Source organism: Cydia splendana, chromosome 15, assembly GCF_910591565.1.
Source record: "Cydia splendana chromosome 15, ilCydSple1.2, whole genome shotgun sequence".
NCBI lineage: Eukaryota > Metazoa > Arthropoda > Insecta > Lepidoptera > Tortricidae > Cydia > Cydia splendana.
Window position 1 is genome coordinate 16,727,587 of NC_085974.1, and position 14,975 is coordinate 16,742,561.

The window sequence follows — 14,975 nt, forward strand, 5'->3', positions numbered from 1 at the left end:
ACGCACACGCGAGTATAGAAATATTTTTCAGGTACCTATATAAAAAGTGTTGTTAGGGGTCGTCCGTCCGTCGTCTGCCAGCCTTATCACGTGATCTTGTGGCAGGGGGAGGGGGGTTTCGTTAAATTCACCAAATATCACCAAGGGGAAGGGGGGACCAAAAATGATCACATGATTTCTGGACGACCCCTTACTAAAAACTTTTTCTTAGAAATAGTGTGATGCAAAATGTTGGATTTGCCAAAATGTCGATATCGATACTCACAACTATTCTAAAATACAAGTTCGGTCTGATTCGAACTTAACTAATAAACGTCAAATATTAGGTCTAGATACGATACGGATCTTATGTTACTATCAATACGGATCTTATGTCAGTGTCAATAGTGACGTTTTTGTTTGAAAAAACGTCACTTTTGACATTCACATATCTAATATTTGACGTATAAAGTTCGAATCAGGTCGGTAGTTGTTGAAATACTACAAGTGTAGTATTATTTTCACCTCATGTTCATGGATATACCGATACCGTTTACTTGCCTTTTAAGCTTTGCGAAGTAGAAAGAGATCCTTTTGTAAAGCACAAGATATTTCTCATTTTAGCAAAAAGGAAAATTGCTTAGGTAATTGTTATTATAATCACTTTTCTAAAAAAAAGTTCGATCATTATTAGAATCGATTAAAACCGAACCTCTACGTCGCACCTTTGAAACAATACCATAATTGTAGTAAGATTGAATAAGTATTAACAATTTGTACAATCAAGGGGTTAAACTCATGAAAACTTATTTTCCATCTATATTTGGCACAAACCGGCAAAATATAAAAGTTTGCTTTTTATCTTGAACTCTTACAAAGAAAACTTCTAAGAAAGAAAATAATTGTTCTTCGATAAAAATAAAATTTCATGAGTTATAACTTATAATCATTGTTTTAAAATACTTTTGAAACAACTTAATGACATCTACTGATTTTTGGACACTCCTATTTACATTTATTTTATTGGAATAAAAAGCCATTCCTTTTATTAAAGAAAGTTTGCATATGTAACATCATGTTTAACAATGATAAAGGTAAAAAACAATCTTTATTTCAATAAAGGCAGGGATTGCCTCAAACTATCCAACTATTTGTCAAGTATACAATTTGTAGAGATTGGACACTGAAAAGTTTAGGTTTTATGGATTTATAGCTAAACTTATTAGGTACCTATTAAAAAGGCCAAGAGGTCTCAGGAGAAGCAATTTTCTAAACAGATTTATAATGGAAAATATTTGGCAAGAGTCAAAGTCGAAACTTTGCTTAGATTACAAGCAATCACTGTATAGTCTTTCATTTACAAAATATACAAAAATTGGCTACAAATAATATGTATCACCAAAACGACATCCGTTTGTATCATCATTTTAGACAAAGCGATAGAAAAAAATGTGTCTGTTTTCAAAAATAAAGATAAAAATGCAAATTTACATTTAAATAAATATTTTATTTGAAATATTTTTGTTGAAATTGTACAATGCACAACTATGTTCATATTTGAAGACTGATCTACAAATATAGGTTTTGGTAACACAAACTATAAGTAAACCAACATATAACTACAGGGACTTGGTCGAGATACTTTTAAGATTTCCAACTTTAACTTTACAATTTTAATAAGTGAATTAATTTGAAAAAACCTACATTATTTCTAATGGGAGACTTTAGAAACTTGGGGTTTTAATTTTATTACATTTACCACCGATCTATAAACTATAATCGTATCAATAAGAATTGTTATTAGGACTATCATCATTTGAACTGCTCACTACACTAGTTTCAATCGTTTTGGCATCAATTACATTTGAGTTAATTTCATCTTTGTTATAAGAATTGTCAGTAACATCACTAACATCATTATCTAATGTATAATTTTCACAATCTACTTTAACGCTATCCTGTGTACTATCTAAATTTTTACATTCATCTTTAGAGGAACTGTCTGGGGTAGATTCTTTGGTTTCTCTGTCAGGTGGTCGAACAGTGGACATGGTGCTGGTGAGAAATGAAGATTGCAGGTTGTAGCCTGGTAGTAGTTTTGGTTGCAATGGTAGCATGAGGTCTAGGGCTCCCGTGGTTGCGGGTCGCGGTTGCAGGGGTGGGGCCGTCATCAGGGGTGGTTGCAGTGATGCAAGGGATATGGCGCCGGCTTGAGTGTTCACGATTGGGCTCTCGACTGTAAGAAAAATTCGTTGAGCATTTTTTTATTGTATTCAACATTTCTTACTATAATATTCTTAACTATATTCAAGCAGTAAAATTAGACCATAGGTATCTTATTTCATGAAAAGAAAAAAACCGTTTATAATTAGTGTTATTTCAATATATAACATAATGAGAAACATCTTTGATATTGGAAAATTAATCAGGGAGAGTGCCAGGAACATTCTTTTAGGGAAAGATTTGTCGAATATGGATGCTTGAGTGGAAAAGTAAACGTCGAAATTTGACTATATTTAACTGGACTTTAAAATACTATCAAAATATAGGTACAGCATTTCTGCTGCATATTTACTAAATGATTTTTTTTTAATTTGCACACTTTTACGAATTATGTATTCTGTTGGTGTCTGTTGTAATTTTAATAAACAAAGTCAACCTAATCAAAAGCATGCTCGTTTTTCGTCAAAATCTTGTCAAATAACAAATGTATTGGAAGCACTTCAGGGAATAACTCTCAAAATTTTGCATTCTTCTCTAACTTTGCTACATGATATACGTTATGAACGTTTCCACTAAAGAAGAACTATAGTGGGACGGCTCTGCCTCTTATCAAGAGTGGGGGGTGGTTCAATGATCAGGACTGTCGGTTTACCAATAGGAGCTCGTGCTTGCAGTGGCTGCGCCGACGCCGTCGATGGTCGCGTCAGGATGTTCGGAGGGCCTTGCAGCGCCAGGCTGATCATGTTCATCCCATTCACTCCTGGGAAAGAAGGGCATGTCAACGATGTTCTATCTCAACAGCACCGGAGTCTCAAGTTATATAGATATTTTAACACTGTGTTATAATGTGCTAACCCATACCAAAGTCTAAGTGTATTTTTGATATGATCACATAATATTCAGAGGTTAACTACCCATACGGAAAGGCTTTAACTCTCATAATATGTACTTAGGGTATACTGAAAATTCCTGGAACTGGCTACTTAGAAAAAATAAGTCGTCTCATATATCAGGATCCAGAAACTTTCAGTATGGCCCACGTACATATTAAAAAATATAAATTTTATTATTCATACAAAAAAAGTTCAGGACGCAGTTAATCACGCTAGACCGGGCCCGGTCCGGACCGAGGCGTCCGACATGTCATTTTCTATGACGGCTGTGATCACGTAGTGCTTTCCATAGAAAACAATGTCCGGACTCCGGAAGCTCCGGCCCGGCCCCGGCCCGGTCTAGCGTGAGTCATCTTTTATACTTTGTTTTTTTTTTCAAAAAGTCGCGATGAATTTGTACGCAATTATTGCTGCTCGAGAAATTAATAGCATTCTGTTAGCGCTAAATTCAAAATTCCTTAAAAATTCGCTTCATACCACTGAAACCTACGCCTTTGTTTCGATTTGCATTTATATTAAAATACATGCCGTATAAAACATAAATAACTCATCAGTATCTAGGAAATATACGTCGAAAAATATAACTAAAACTTGTGGTCACGTACTAACGTATTCTTCTATCGTAAAACCTCACATTACGCAATTTTATTGCAGGTTCCTCCATCTTTCCAGCAAATAAAAGCGATCGCTCACAAATTATACCGCACGCGAGCATTGAATTCATGAATAATGCTTTCAGTTGATTACCCTACGACTAGCGCCCTCTATCTCCTTACACGTGTAACACTGATACGCTAACTTGACTAAAATATTGAGCGCCATCTGTTCAAAAACTTAAGTAACTACTAATCACAAGCATATCTCAAATTTCCCTACAAGAGCCTTTTTGAAACAGTATTTTCTCTCATCTCATCACCAAAGAATTTAATTTTTTAGACGAAATGTCGTCCAAGCATTAAATAATCTAGATTAATAAAAAACTATAAACAATAATTTTTAAAGGCACACAAAACGTTTGATTCCACTACATTGACTCTTACTAGGTTTTAAGTTTAACCCACGTGTTTTTTTTACATGTTTCTGACATCATAACGACTGTGATGACGTACCACATTCGTACGTCATTAGTTAAAAGCTGAATAACTACCGCCATCTATCGTCAACCGTACTCACCAAACTTGTTCCCGCCGGGAGATAATTCCTTCAACACGACGGGGTGTTTCACCGCGTTCACCCGCCGGTTCGACGCCGTCACGTCTCGTTTCCTCCTTGGCTGCTCCACAGGTAGCACTCGACGCCGCTTCTTGGGAAGTTTTGACCGCGCCTGCGGACAGATGGCGCTGTTATCAATTTGAAGTTTTATGAAGGTTGCGGGGTCAAGGATTATTTTGCAGATGTGGAGTTCAAGGACTTCTTCATTTAATAGAGATGATAAGTGCTTTGTTTCGGAATAAGAAGGAAATGGCATAAGTTTGCAATGAAAGTTTATAGTTTGAAATAAAATAACTATGTTGCAAATTAAATTACCAAGAGGTTTATCCTAATTTATAAAAATGTTATGGCTTGTTGTTACACTTTGACGATCATCAGGGTGATAGGCGCGCATCAGAGAGCCTACCGCGAATTACGTACGACGTGTTGCCTCCCTGTCACACTTGTGTACTAATTTACAAGTGCGATAGAGAGGCAACATCTCGAACGTGGTTCTGGTTCGTGGAACTTTCACTTCATTTCGCATGCACCAATCAGCGCGAGCGATCTTCAAAATTGTATCAAACTAATATCAAAACCGTAACATAATTATAATCGACGCGGAGCCATTTTCCCGCAAATTCCATTACTGCCCGCGGGCCTAAAAAAAACACAGCAATTTTCACCACATAAAATTGAACATCACGTACCAGTAATCAAGCGTTGTGAATCAAGCTCGGCAGAAAAGGTCAACGAAAAAAAAAACAAAAAAACTTCTATGAAAAAAACTGCGGAAATTTGGGAGAATCTCTCTACGCCAATAAAAATTCTAGTGCACACGTTTGTTCGTGCAATACCCACCGGGTACACACCTACTTAATGGGTCATAAATATTGTTGGTAACCGTTTCTTAACCGTTCCGTACAAGGCCTATTGACTTCCTTGAAACGATGTGACCCTTCAAAATTGTACATGTGTTGTCCGTTCCCAGACGAGATTGCCAGTAATTAACATCAAAATATTTTACTACAGCAACATTGCTAGAACTGGCTTTGTCTATAGATACGATTTCTAGGAACAAATCAAATTATTTTGATTTGTATTTTATGAAGTAGTCATATGTAAATTATTATTTATTTTTTGATATATGTATATTATTATCTATTATATTTCAGTTTGTCTTTGTCTATGTTCATAAAATCTACGAAGGGTAGACGTGCCTCTACCCTCCTTGATAAAATAAAAAAAAATCTTTGTCAATTGGCCTCTTTGATAGGCCTTGATTTGGGTCTGGCCGGTAAGAACATAGACAAGATAAAACTCTGTAATGTCAATGCTGTCATTTAAGTCATTTAATGCAAAAATATCAATTTTCATATAAAACGATTTATTCACTTGAAATATATTTATTTACCTATTAATTTTAAAAATAAAAACTATTCATATGTACGAGCAACATATCTAAATGCGTCTTCGCACAGACTTAGTTAAATTTAAACCGTTGTCTCTCTTCCTTCCTTGCTGTATGTATCCGGCAATGGCGACTTTATCAACAATTCTTATCCGGATTATGGAAAGCCCTAATGTGTGTGTGGAAACCGTTGTAGTAAATCAGAAACAGCGATAATTTCAAGGTAAGATATATATTAATCTTTAAATAAAAATGAGCGTGCTAATTACCAAATTCAAATATAATAATTTAATCTTACTATCCCCGTAAGTCCCGCGGACGCTATATCGCGTCCGAAATTATAATCAAAATTCAACATAGATGTAAAACCCCACATTGTTTAAGCTGGTAACCCTAGGAATTAGCGACGTTAGTAATTAGGAAGATAGATTATATTGTTTAATTTTTTGACTATTTTGTTTTAGAAAGTGAATCAGCAGATGGCTTGAGCGTGAGATAATAATATAATCCTGGGCCGTCATATGATTTCTTGGAAAAAGCTCAGAAGGGCACGTATCTGCCGCATATCCAAACTAGATTCCCGGTGACCAAGAACGCTGCGCGGAGCTGTGAAGCAGAAAATGTCCGATAACCGGATAGATGTAATAACAACTTGTAACCATTTGCCATATCAGTGTATGTATTCATATGTATTATGAAAATATTTATATCTTAATAATACGTAACTTTTTGTTACCTTTTATATTTCACGAATTTCTGAATATAGTACCTAATCATTATCTTTTAACGTATTTTTTTACTTATTTGTGAAATGCTAATTTAAGAGCCCAACAACGTGCACACTAGCGCCACTGCTAAATAATCGTGATTATTTAAATTTAACGACATGTATTTAAAAAAGGGGCCGCTACGGACTGTATTGTGTATTTAGGTACCTTTTGAATACATCAAACTAGATTTTATGTTGCTGGATTCGTCGATCTATGAGCTCAAAACAAAAACGGCCGTTTTAACTTTGGACGGGTAGATTGACGAATCCAATAACATAAAAACTAGTTTAATGTATTCAGCAGTGGCGCTAGTGTGCACGTTGATGGGCTCTTAAAAACCTGACCCCAACAAAAAAGAAAAAAATACGAAAAGAAATTCCCTCTCTGGGATTCGAACCCAGGACCATTAGCTTCCTGAACTGGATTACTGCCAATACCCGCTAGGCTAAACGGGTTGTCAATTCTAATTACAATGGTATCCTACCAGAGCGCTAGTAGTATAAACGAACTTTTGAAAGGGACATTTTTTTGTATGGAGTTATCGTTCTTCTCCTAGTGAGTATTATATTCTTTGGTTCCGTATCTGTTACCATTTCTTATTCACGCAAGCACTAGAAACGTCATTTGCAACCAAACGCCAAACATCATGTTTGACAACTCTCTTGCACAACGCACAACAATGATTTCACGGAGATTTGAGTACATTGAGTCTGAATTGGAAGAACTTAGCTCGTTTTTACGAGACACTGCGCTTAATGAACTTCTGAGTTTTTTAAATCTTTGTTGAGTCTTTTTTAAAATCAACTAAAAAGGACTCGAGCCTCCGAATAAAGACTCCGTGAACAATTGTTTAGGTTTTCTTAAATAACAGTAAAGAAATTAGACGATATTGTATGATTTATGTACCTAATTCACAAATTATACATACCTAAAGATAATGTCTTTAGAAATTGTTTGTAAAAAAATCGAGGGTTCTCTGAAAAGGACTCAAGTCTCTACGAAAGACTCGGGTCTCTAACAAGTTGAAAAGAACTCGAGTTTAGACTTAATTATAAGAGTCTGAAAAACTGAGCCGAATCTTGAAGCAGAGGACTCCAAGGACTCGAGTCCTAACCAAAACTAGTCATAAATGTTTGCCCAAAATTAATATCAAATTAAAAACAAAAAAATACCTAACGCTACCATCTTCCACATAGTTAATTATTAATTCGTAAACGACGTTAAGAGGTAACAGACATACATACATAGTTACTTTCCCATTTATAATAATAGGGATTATATGTATTCCAAAAAGTGTGATCAAATGCCGCAATGGCGGCCGTAACAAGCGGTTCCTGAACACATCAGACAGTGTTTATAATGTGTGTAGATAAAAAAATGTGTATAAATGTACGTAAGGATTAAAACGGATCGACAGACGATCTTGTTAAGGTCGCCGGAAGACGCTGGATGCGGGTCGCTTCCAACCGGCACGTATGGAGGTCCAAGGGGGAGGCCTATGTTCAGCAGTGGACGTCTTATGGCTGAGATGATGATGATGAAGTATTAAAACACTCTTGTGATGTTTTATAAACCCATAAGTACTCTTATTTTAATGCCTTTTATTATGTAGCCGTTACATAAGTTACTTAATTATTTTAACGCAAAAGAGTTACTTTTACAACGCGCGGCCGTTTACTTTCAACTGCAACAGAAATGATACGTCTACCTATCTCGCTCTTACGCATTCACAAGTTTTGAGAGTGAGGGAGACCGTAACACGACCCTAAAAGCACCATTTTAACCCAAATACCTCATAAAGCGCGCCTATTAAAACCGAAACAAGAATTTTGTAGCATTTTGATTCTTTTCTAAGGGCGTTAAAGCATTGGTGTTTTTAGAGTCTGTTCAAGTGATGGGTATTTAACTTTTATTCATTACAACAAACAGCTCCAAAGCCTTTTATACACAACCAGTATATTATACATCCAGTTGATTAGTTGGAGTTAAACCTCCATACAAACTTTAACTTCCTGAGTCGCGATATCTGGCCAACAACGACAAAAAAAAATTATTTTAAATTATTTTTTTAATCTAAAGATCGTATTTTGGCTGGCAATATTAGATGCCGAATTATATTTGTCTGTACCCCAGGCGTGGCCAGCCAGCCAGCCAGGTGGACTGTTGATATTGCCAAAGGCCTAGCGGAGGGGGAGAAGGGCATACATTATATGTAACATCCCCTGCTCCCCCTGGCGGCGCCCATGCCTGTAGCTGATCCAACATTAAGGGTCCCGTAATTTTTCAAAGATTAATCCGTTGATCTGTCGTTCTGTCACTTTTTCTTAAGTATAAATAAATATATAAATATTATAGGACATTTTTTTTACACATACTGATTAAGCCCCACGGAAAGCTCAAGAAGGCTTGTGTTGTGGGTACTCAGACAACGATAAATATAATATCATCATCATCATCATCATCATCATCTCAGCCATAAGACGTCCACTGCTGAACATAGGCCTCCCCCTTGGACCTCCATACGTGCCGGATAATAATATATAAATACTTAAATCATAGAAAATAACCATGACTCTTATCAATAAATGCCCTTACCAGGATTTGAACCCGGGACCATCGGCTTCATAGGGAGGTTCACTGCCCACTAGGCCAGATCGGTCGTCAAAGTATATGACATCTATTTTAGTTTATACGCATGCTGTTTGTACAGTTAGCCAAAAGTGCATTGCAGTAGTAGGTGTGGACCCTCATTGTCGACGATGGATTTATATATTTTCCACCTTTTAGCCAGAACTGAATAAAAGAACGGCAACAACTCTACGCTCCACCGTTTTGAATCCTGATGGAGGCTGCATATTTTTAACTCTTTTATTAATAAAATTCTGTTGCACAGTTTAAAAAATATCGTGAGTCTATCCGCTTAATCTAATTCTAACCGCAACTGACTTCAGCTACTTTTATGTTTTATTTATTTCACCATATTACGCAATATATTATTTATGTATGATACTGTTCTCTACGGAATAAGGTTCAATTTCCATTGCAGGTGAATCTCAAAGCAAACGCGTCTGGTTTCTAAACATTATTTATTGTAACTAACGAGAGGCTATACATCTAGGTAGGTATAGGTATAGTACGGGGACGGAAATCGACAGAACATACCGCCCGCCAAAAACAACAGTTTTTAACTTAAATAAGCAAAATACATAACCTAAAACTTACGTACATAATTGCTCGAACTGATGCATCTAAAACACATAAGTACCACAAGCACTAACATCATAACCGTATGTTTTAAGTTCAACACTAATAAACACAACTACTGAATTCGATGCATTTCACTTGCATAGCAACAAATAACTAACTACAATTCGAGCGACGCTGGCGGGAGCCAAAGCAAGATGATAACTGATAAATAATATTCGATTATTACAAGTAAACAACTAACTGCCTGCGTCGCGTAGGTAATAATTGCGTGCCCGCGTAGGGTATCTTTATAAACATTTAGTACCTAAGCTTACTTCTAAATACAAGATCAATATTACTTAAATAGGTCAACCATAATAACAAAAACTTGTTACATACCATACACTTTAGTGGACTGTATAAATAAAATTATTTTGTTTAACCGACTTTATAAAAGGAGGTTCTATGTTTGTATTGTATGTATGTATTTTGTTCGTTTTCATGGATGACGTGAAGCGTAATATCTTAATATCTAGGTATTCTTTTAACAAACATATCGTTCTATTAAAACAAGTTGAATAGGTAAGTAAACAAGGAAAACTTAATATCTAAACAAATGAAAGGTTTACAAACCTATTTTACGTGAGCATTTAATTACGTTTGTATGTACATAATAATATTACAATGGTATGCATAAGTGCTGATTATAAGAAATTCAGGGATCCGCTCGGTAACCCAATATCAAGATTTGACCCAGAATGGATCCGTGTTATACACTTAACATCTACAAAATGTAATTAATGCATCCAGCTATAAATGCGAAAATAACATAACTTAGCAGTTTTTTTTTGTACTTAACATAAATTACATAGGACAAAGTATTTAGCGCTTGGGATAAAATACCTAATACAACAATGATGTTGTTAGCAAAATAGCTTGTATCGAAAATCTTTGTGTAGGTATGTAGTATTATTATATAGTATTGAGTAGGTATTACAAATTACAACTACAGTCGGCCAGAATTATTAGTACCTAAAATTTATTAACACTCGAAATAAATTTAACCGCCCACCATAGCTCATTATTTTTCACTACAGACGTAAACATTCTTCTGACGTAGGTCATGGTTTGCATGATTTGTGCCATGTAAAGTTTTGGCGTGAGCATCCGCATTACTCAACCGTCCTCCAACTCGCAGTAAATCGTCTTCATCTACATACGAGGTAAGTTTAATTAATGAACTTTTGTTTCTAACCTTTCCTTTATTTTTCAGGTCTTCAAATTCTGGGCTATATACTAGTTTCTGATAATACCTTACACAGCAGTTTTCAACTTCATCCAACTCGTCAGTCCTCAAGATATCATCTTTTTTGTTTTTGTAATCTAGAAATCTCTTACATTGAGCTATCATTCTTTTCATCCTGACTATCGACGAAAATCTCTCCCAAATAGGTGTGTCTTGTAGTGAAGCGTGGAATGATTTCTTGCATTCTAGATCTGTTGTTGGAATTGTAGTGGCCCTTAACACCCCAGTGTTTGTCTCCTTTAACCATACGGGTCCACTCCACCAAAGTTCATTGTTTGTAAGTTCACTTGCCTTAATACCTCTTGAGGCAAGATCAGCTGGGTTGTCTCCCGACAAAACGTGTCTCCACCTATCGTTATCTATATGCTGGATGATCTCCGATACTCTGTTGCCTACGAATACCTGCCAGCGGCTGGGTGGGGACTGCAACCATGCAAGAACCACCATTGAGTCTGCCCATGCGTAGATTCTGTGCATAGGTATGTTAAATAATCCTGAAATTTCATGCAGCAGCTTTGTCAATGACACCGCAGCACAAAGTTTAAGCTTCGGGACCTTCAATTGCTTCAGGGGAGCTACTTTTGTTTTTGAAGCTAACATCGTGACATGAACAACGTCGTGCTCGTCAACAACTCTTACATACACAACAGCTGCATATGCAAGTGTTGAGGCATCAGAGAACCCGTGCAGATCCACTTCTTTGCAGCGAGATGACATCTTGATCCATCTTGGAATCTCTATAGTTTGCAGCTCATGTAATTCGTCTCTGAATCTCATCCATTCGTCAACCAACTCTGAAGATAGCTCATCATCCCAACCACAATGACAAAGCCATAATTTTTGGATCATGATTTTGGCTGTTATTACAACAGGTGAGAGCCATCCAAAAGGATCAAATAGGTTAGCAACATCAGATAAAATCACTCTCTTTGTTACAGGTATCCTGCTTGCTGGTAAGTTTACTGAAACGTGAAAAGTATCATCCTTTCTATCCCAGGTAAGTCCCAGTATTTTTATTATTTTATCTAATTTAATCTCTTTCTTGTCTTTTACAGGTTCCGGAGTCTTCGTGCCATCAATCAAGGCCTTCAGGAGTTCTTCAGAGTTACTAGACCACTTCTGCATATCGAAGCCACCTGCCTTTAATAATGCATTGATTTCTTTACAGGTTGCTTTCATTTCGTCGAGATCTTCGTGACCGTCTTAGATCTTATGACAATAAGGTCATCCATGTAAAAGGAGTTTCTTACTACCGCCGCTCCTCGAGGGTAGTTGTCTTCTTCATCATCAGCTAAACGTTGAAGCGTACGGACAGCTAGATGAGGTGCAGCTGCTGTCCCAAATGTAACCGTAAATAGCTTGTGACTATCTATCTTCTCAGATGTATTATCCCGCCATACTATGCGTTGTAAATCTGTGTGTTTGTCATTCATTCTTACCTGACGATACATCTTTATAATATCGCCAACAACACAGATTTTGTGAGTTCTCCATCTAAACACCAGAATACGTAGATCTGGCTGAATTGTAGGTCCTAGCATCATGCTGCTGTTTAAGGAACATCCGTTAGGGCCCTTTGCTGACGCGTGAAAAACTACGCGCAGCTTTGATGTTTCCTTATCTTCTCTTATTACAGCACAATGCGAAAGATATACTGCATTACCTTTATCTTCTGTGTCGACCTTCTTCATATGGCCTAACTGTAAGTACTCGTGTGTAACCTTGGTGTCTGCTTCCCTTTCCAGCTGCTCTAATCTGCATACTGCCTGATGCTTTGTATCTCCACACGACCTTACAGTCTCTTCAAAATTTGTTTTTAAAGGAAGCTGTACTACGTACCTTCCTGTCTCGTCCCTTGTGGTTGTTTGTTGATATATTTCCTCGCACTTTTCTTCCTCTTTTGTCCACATGCTGTGCTTCTTGTATAGTTCAGACTCTACCTCCCAAAACCTTTTCAGGAAATTATTATCTTCTTCAATTTGTCTTGTAACATGTAGACTTGTAATGTGCTGTGAAACAGTAAATGATGCATTAGTATCTTTATTAGTTTTCTTACCCCCTGACAAAATCCAGCCCAGGTGTGTTTTTTGAGCAATAAAATTTCTTGGTCCTTTCATTAAACCTGCTTCTAGGATTTCGCTGTAAACTCTCGTACCAAGAAGAATGTCAATCCTCCTTGGTGAGCCATAGGTGGGATCAGCTAAATCTAATTCGTTAACTTGTGGCCAATTAAGGCTTCTTATTTCCCTAGATGGTAGCTGACTGGTTACGGATTTCAATACATAAGCATCTACATTTATACAATAGGAAATATCGTACCTTGATTGAATGCGTAACGTTACCCTATGTTTGAAAGACGTCTCACACTCCTCAATACCAGAGATCACTCCGCTGATTTTGGTTTTCTTCAAACCCAGCAACTCGACCGCCCTTGCAGTCACGAAGGACTCCTCTGATCCCTGGTCTACGAGAGCCCGAAGCACGTGTGACTGCCCCGACTCCGCTGTGACATGCACCATTGCTGTCGTCAACAAGGTGCCTTGACCAGGTTGTAGAACTTGTGATGTGGTCGACGTGTGCGCCACGACGACGGTTTGTATCTTTTCTTCATTGTTGTTATTTGTTTCTCCAGACGTATGCGATTCTTCACTTGCTTGTTTATCTCGGTGCAGTAACGAATGATGCTTTCTTTTGCAAATCTGGCAAGTTGTCTTTTGTTTACACTTAAATACACTGTGGTTCGGTATTAGGCAATTAAAACAGAGATTATTTTTCTGCACGAAACTGTATCTGTCTTCTATCGTTTGCTTAGAAAACTGTTTACATTGATAAATGTAATGATCTTCGTTACAGAATGTGCACTTCACTTCGCTCGTTGCAGTTACATGGAACATCTTTGTTTTCACAGGTTTATATACTTTACTTGCAGGCTCAACCATCTCCAGAGTACGGATCCTATTTTCCAGGAACGATTTTAATTTATCAAAACTAGGTAAGTCGTCCGTCTCATCTCTGCTTATTAACTCTTCCCATTCCTTGTGAGTGCTCGAGTCTAATTTTGACACTATGGAATAGTTAATAATTGCGTCCCAATTATTCGTAGGTAAGCCCAGATGTTTCAGCGCACTCATACATTCCACCGAAGTGTCCAACAATTGTCTTAAAGCTGTAGCCGATTCGTGCGTTATCGTTTTTTGTGAAAAGAATTTCTTAAAAACACAGTTAGCTATGTATCTCTTATTGGCATAACGTTTCTTCAGTACTGACCAAGCTTCTTTATAATTTTCAGCGGTTATTGAAAATTGTCGTAATAATGCCTCCGCTTCTCCAGCTAAACTGCTCTTTAGATAGTGTAGCTTTTGAACATGTTGCAAGGATTCATTGTTGTGCACTAGTGCCATAAATAAGTCATGGAAAGACTGCCATTGAGTGTAATTGCCATTAAACGTAGGAAGCGAAATACGTGGCAATTTTACTTCACTACTATTCGATGTACTAGGTGTAGGTGTAAGTGTTTGTTTAGACTCACTTTTTGTCGGAACCATACTTTCTAACTTAGACATCATTTCGCCTTTGTATGTGTAATACTCTTCTTCAAATGCCTCAAACGTGTTGTCGGCGAAATAATTTGTAGCTTGACGCTGTTCCATAGGAACCGACAAAATTAACTTTTCATGTACGACTTGAAACTCTTTCCAGTACAATTCCAGTGTATCTATTCTTCCCTTCACATAACCAGCCGTTAATCTCTCCTTAGGAGATTTCTTGTAGTTAACGTATGCCTTTTTCACCTTTTCTAGCGTATCTGCTTGAATAACTATATGTTTTTCAATCTTATCCATTGTAGAATAAGTCTATCACAACTAATAAATCAATAGTCTATCACATATAGTCAAAAACACAGCAATAAAAGTACGTAACCACTGTAGGAAAGTTCCACTCCTTTGTTCTTTTTTATGTGTAGGGTAAGCGAGCGCCACACGAAATTGTCCAACAAATTACCGAAATCACGGCGA

General features: G+C 36.9%; 1 protein-coding gene across 1 annotated transcript in view; it reads right to left on the reverse strand.

Moving 5' to 3' along the window:
- Positions 1-1,574: 1,574 nt before the first annotated feature.
- Positions 1,575-14,975, reverse strand: part of LOC134797793 (potassium voltage-gated channel protein Shaw-like) — a 404,836-nt gene continuing 391,435 nt past the window's right edge. Inside the window, exons 9-11 of the mRNA XM_063770162.1 lie at positions 4,269-4,419; positions 2,855-2,962; positions 1,575-2,215 (exon numbers count right to left, since the gene is read on the reverse strand). Coding sequence (XP_063626232.1) covers positions 1,764-2,215; positions 2,855-2,962; positions 4,269-4,419 — 711 coding nt within the window. The 3' untranslated portion in view covers positions 1,575-1,763. The remainder of the gene's footprint in view (positions 2,216-2,854; positions 2,963-4,268; positions 4,420-14,975) is intronic.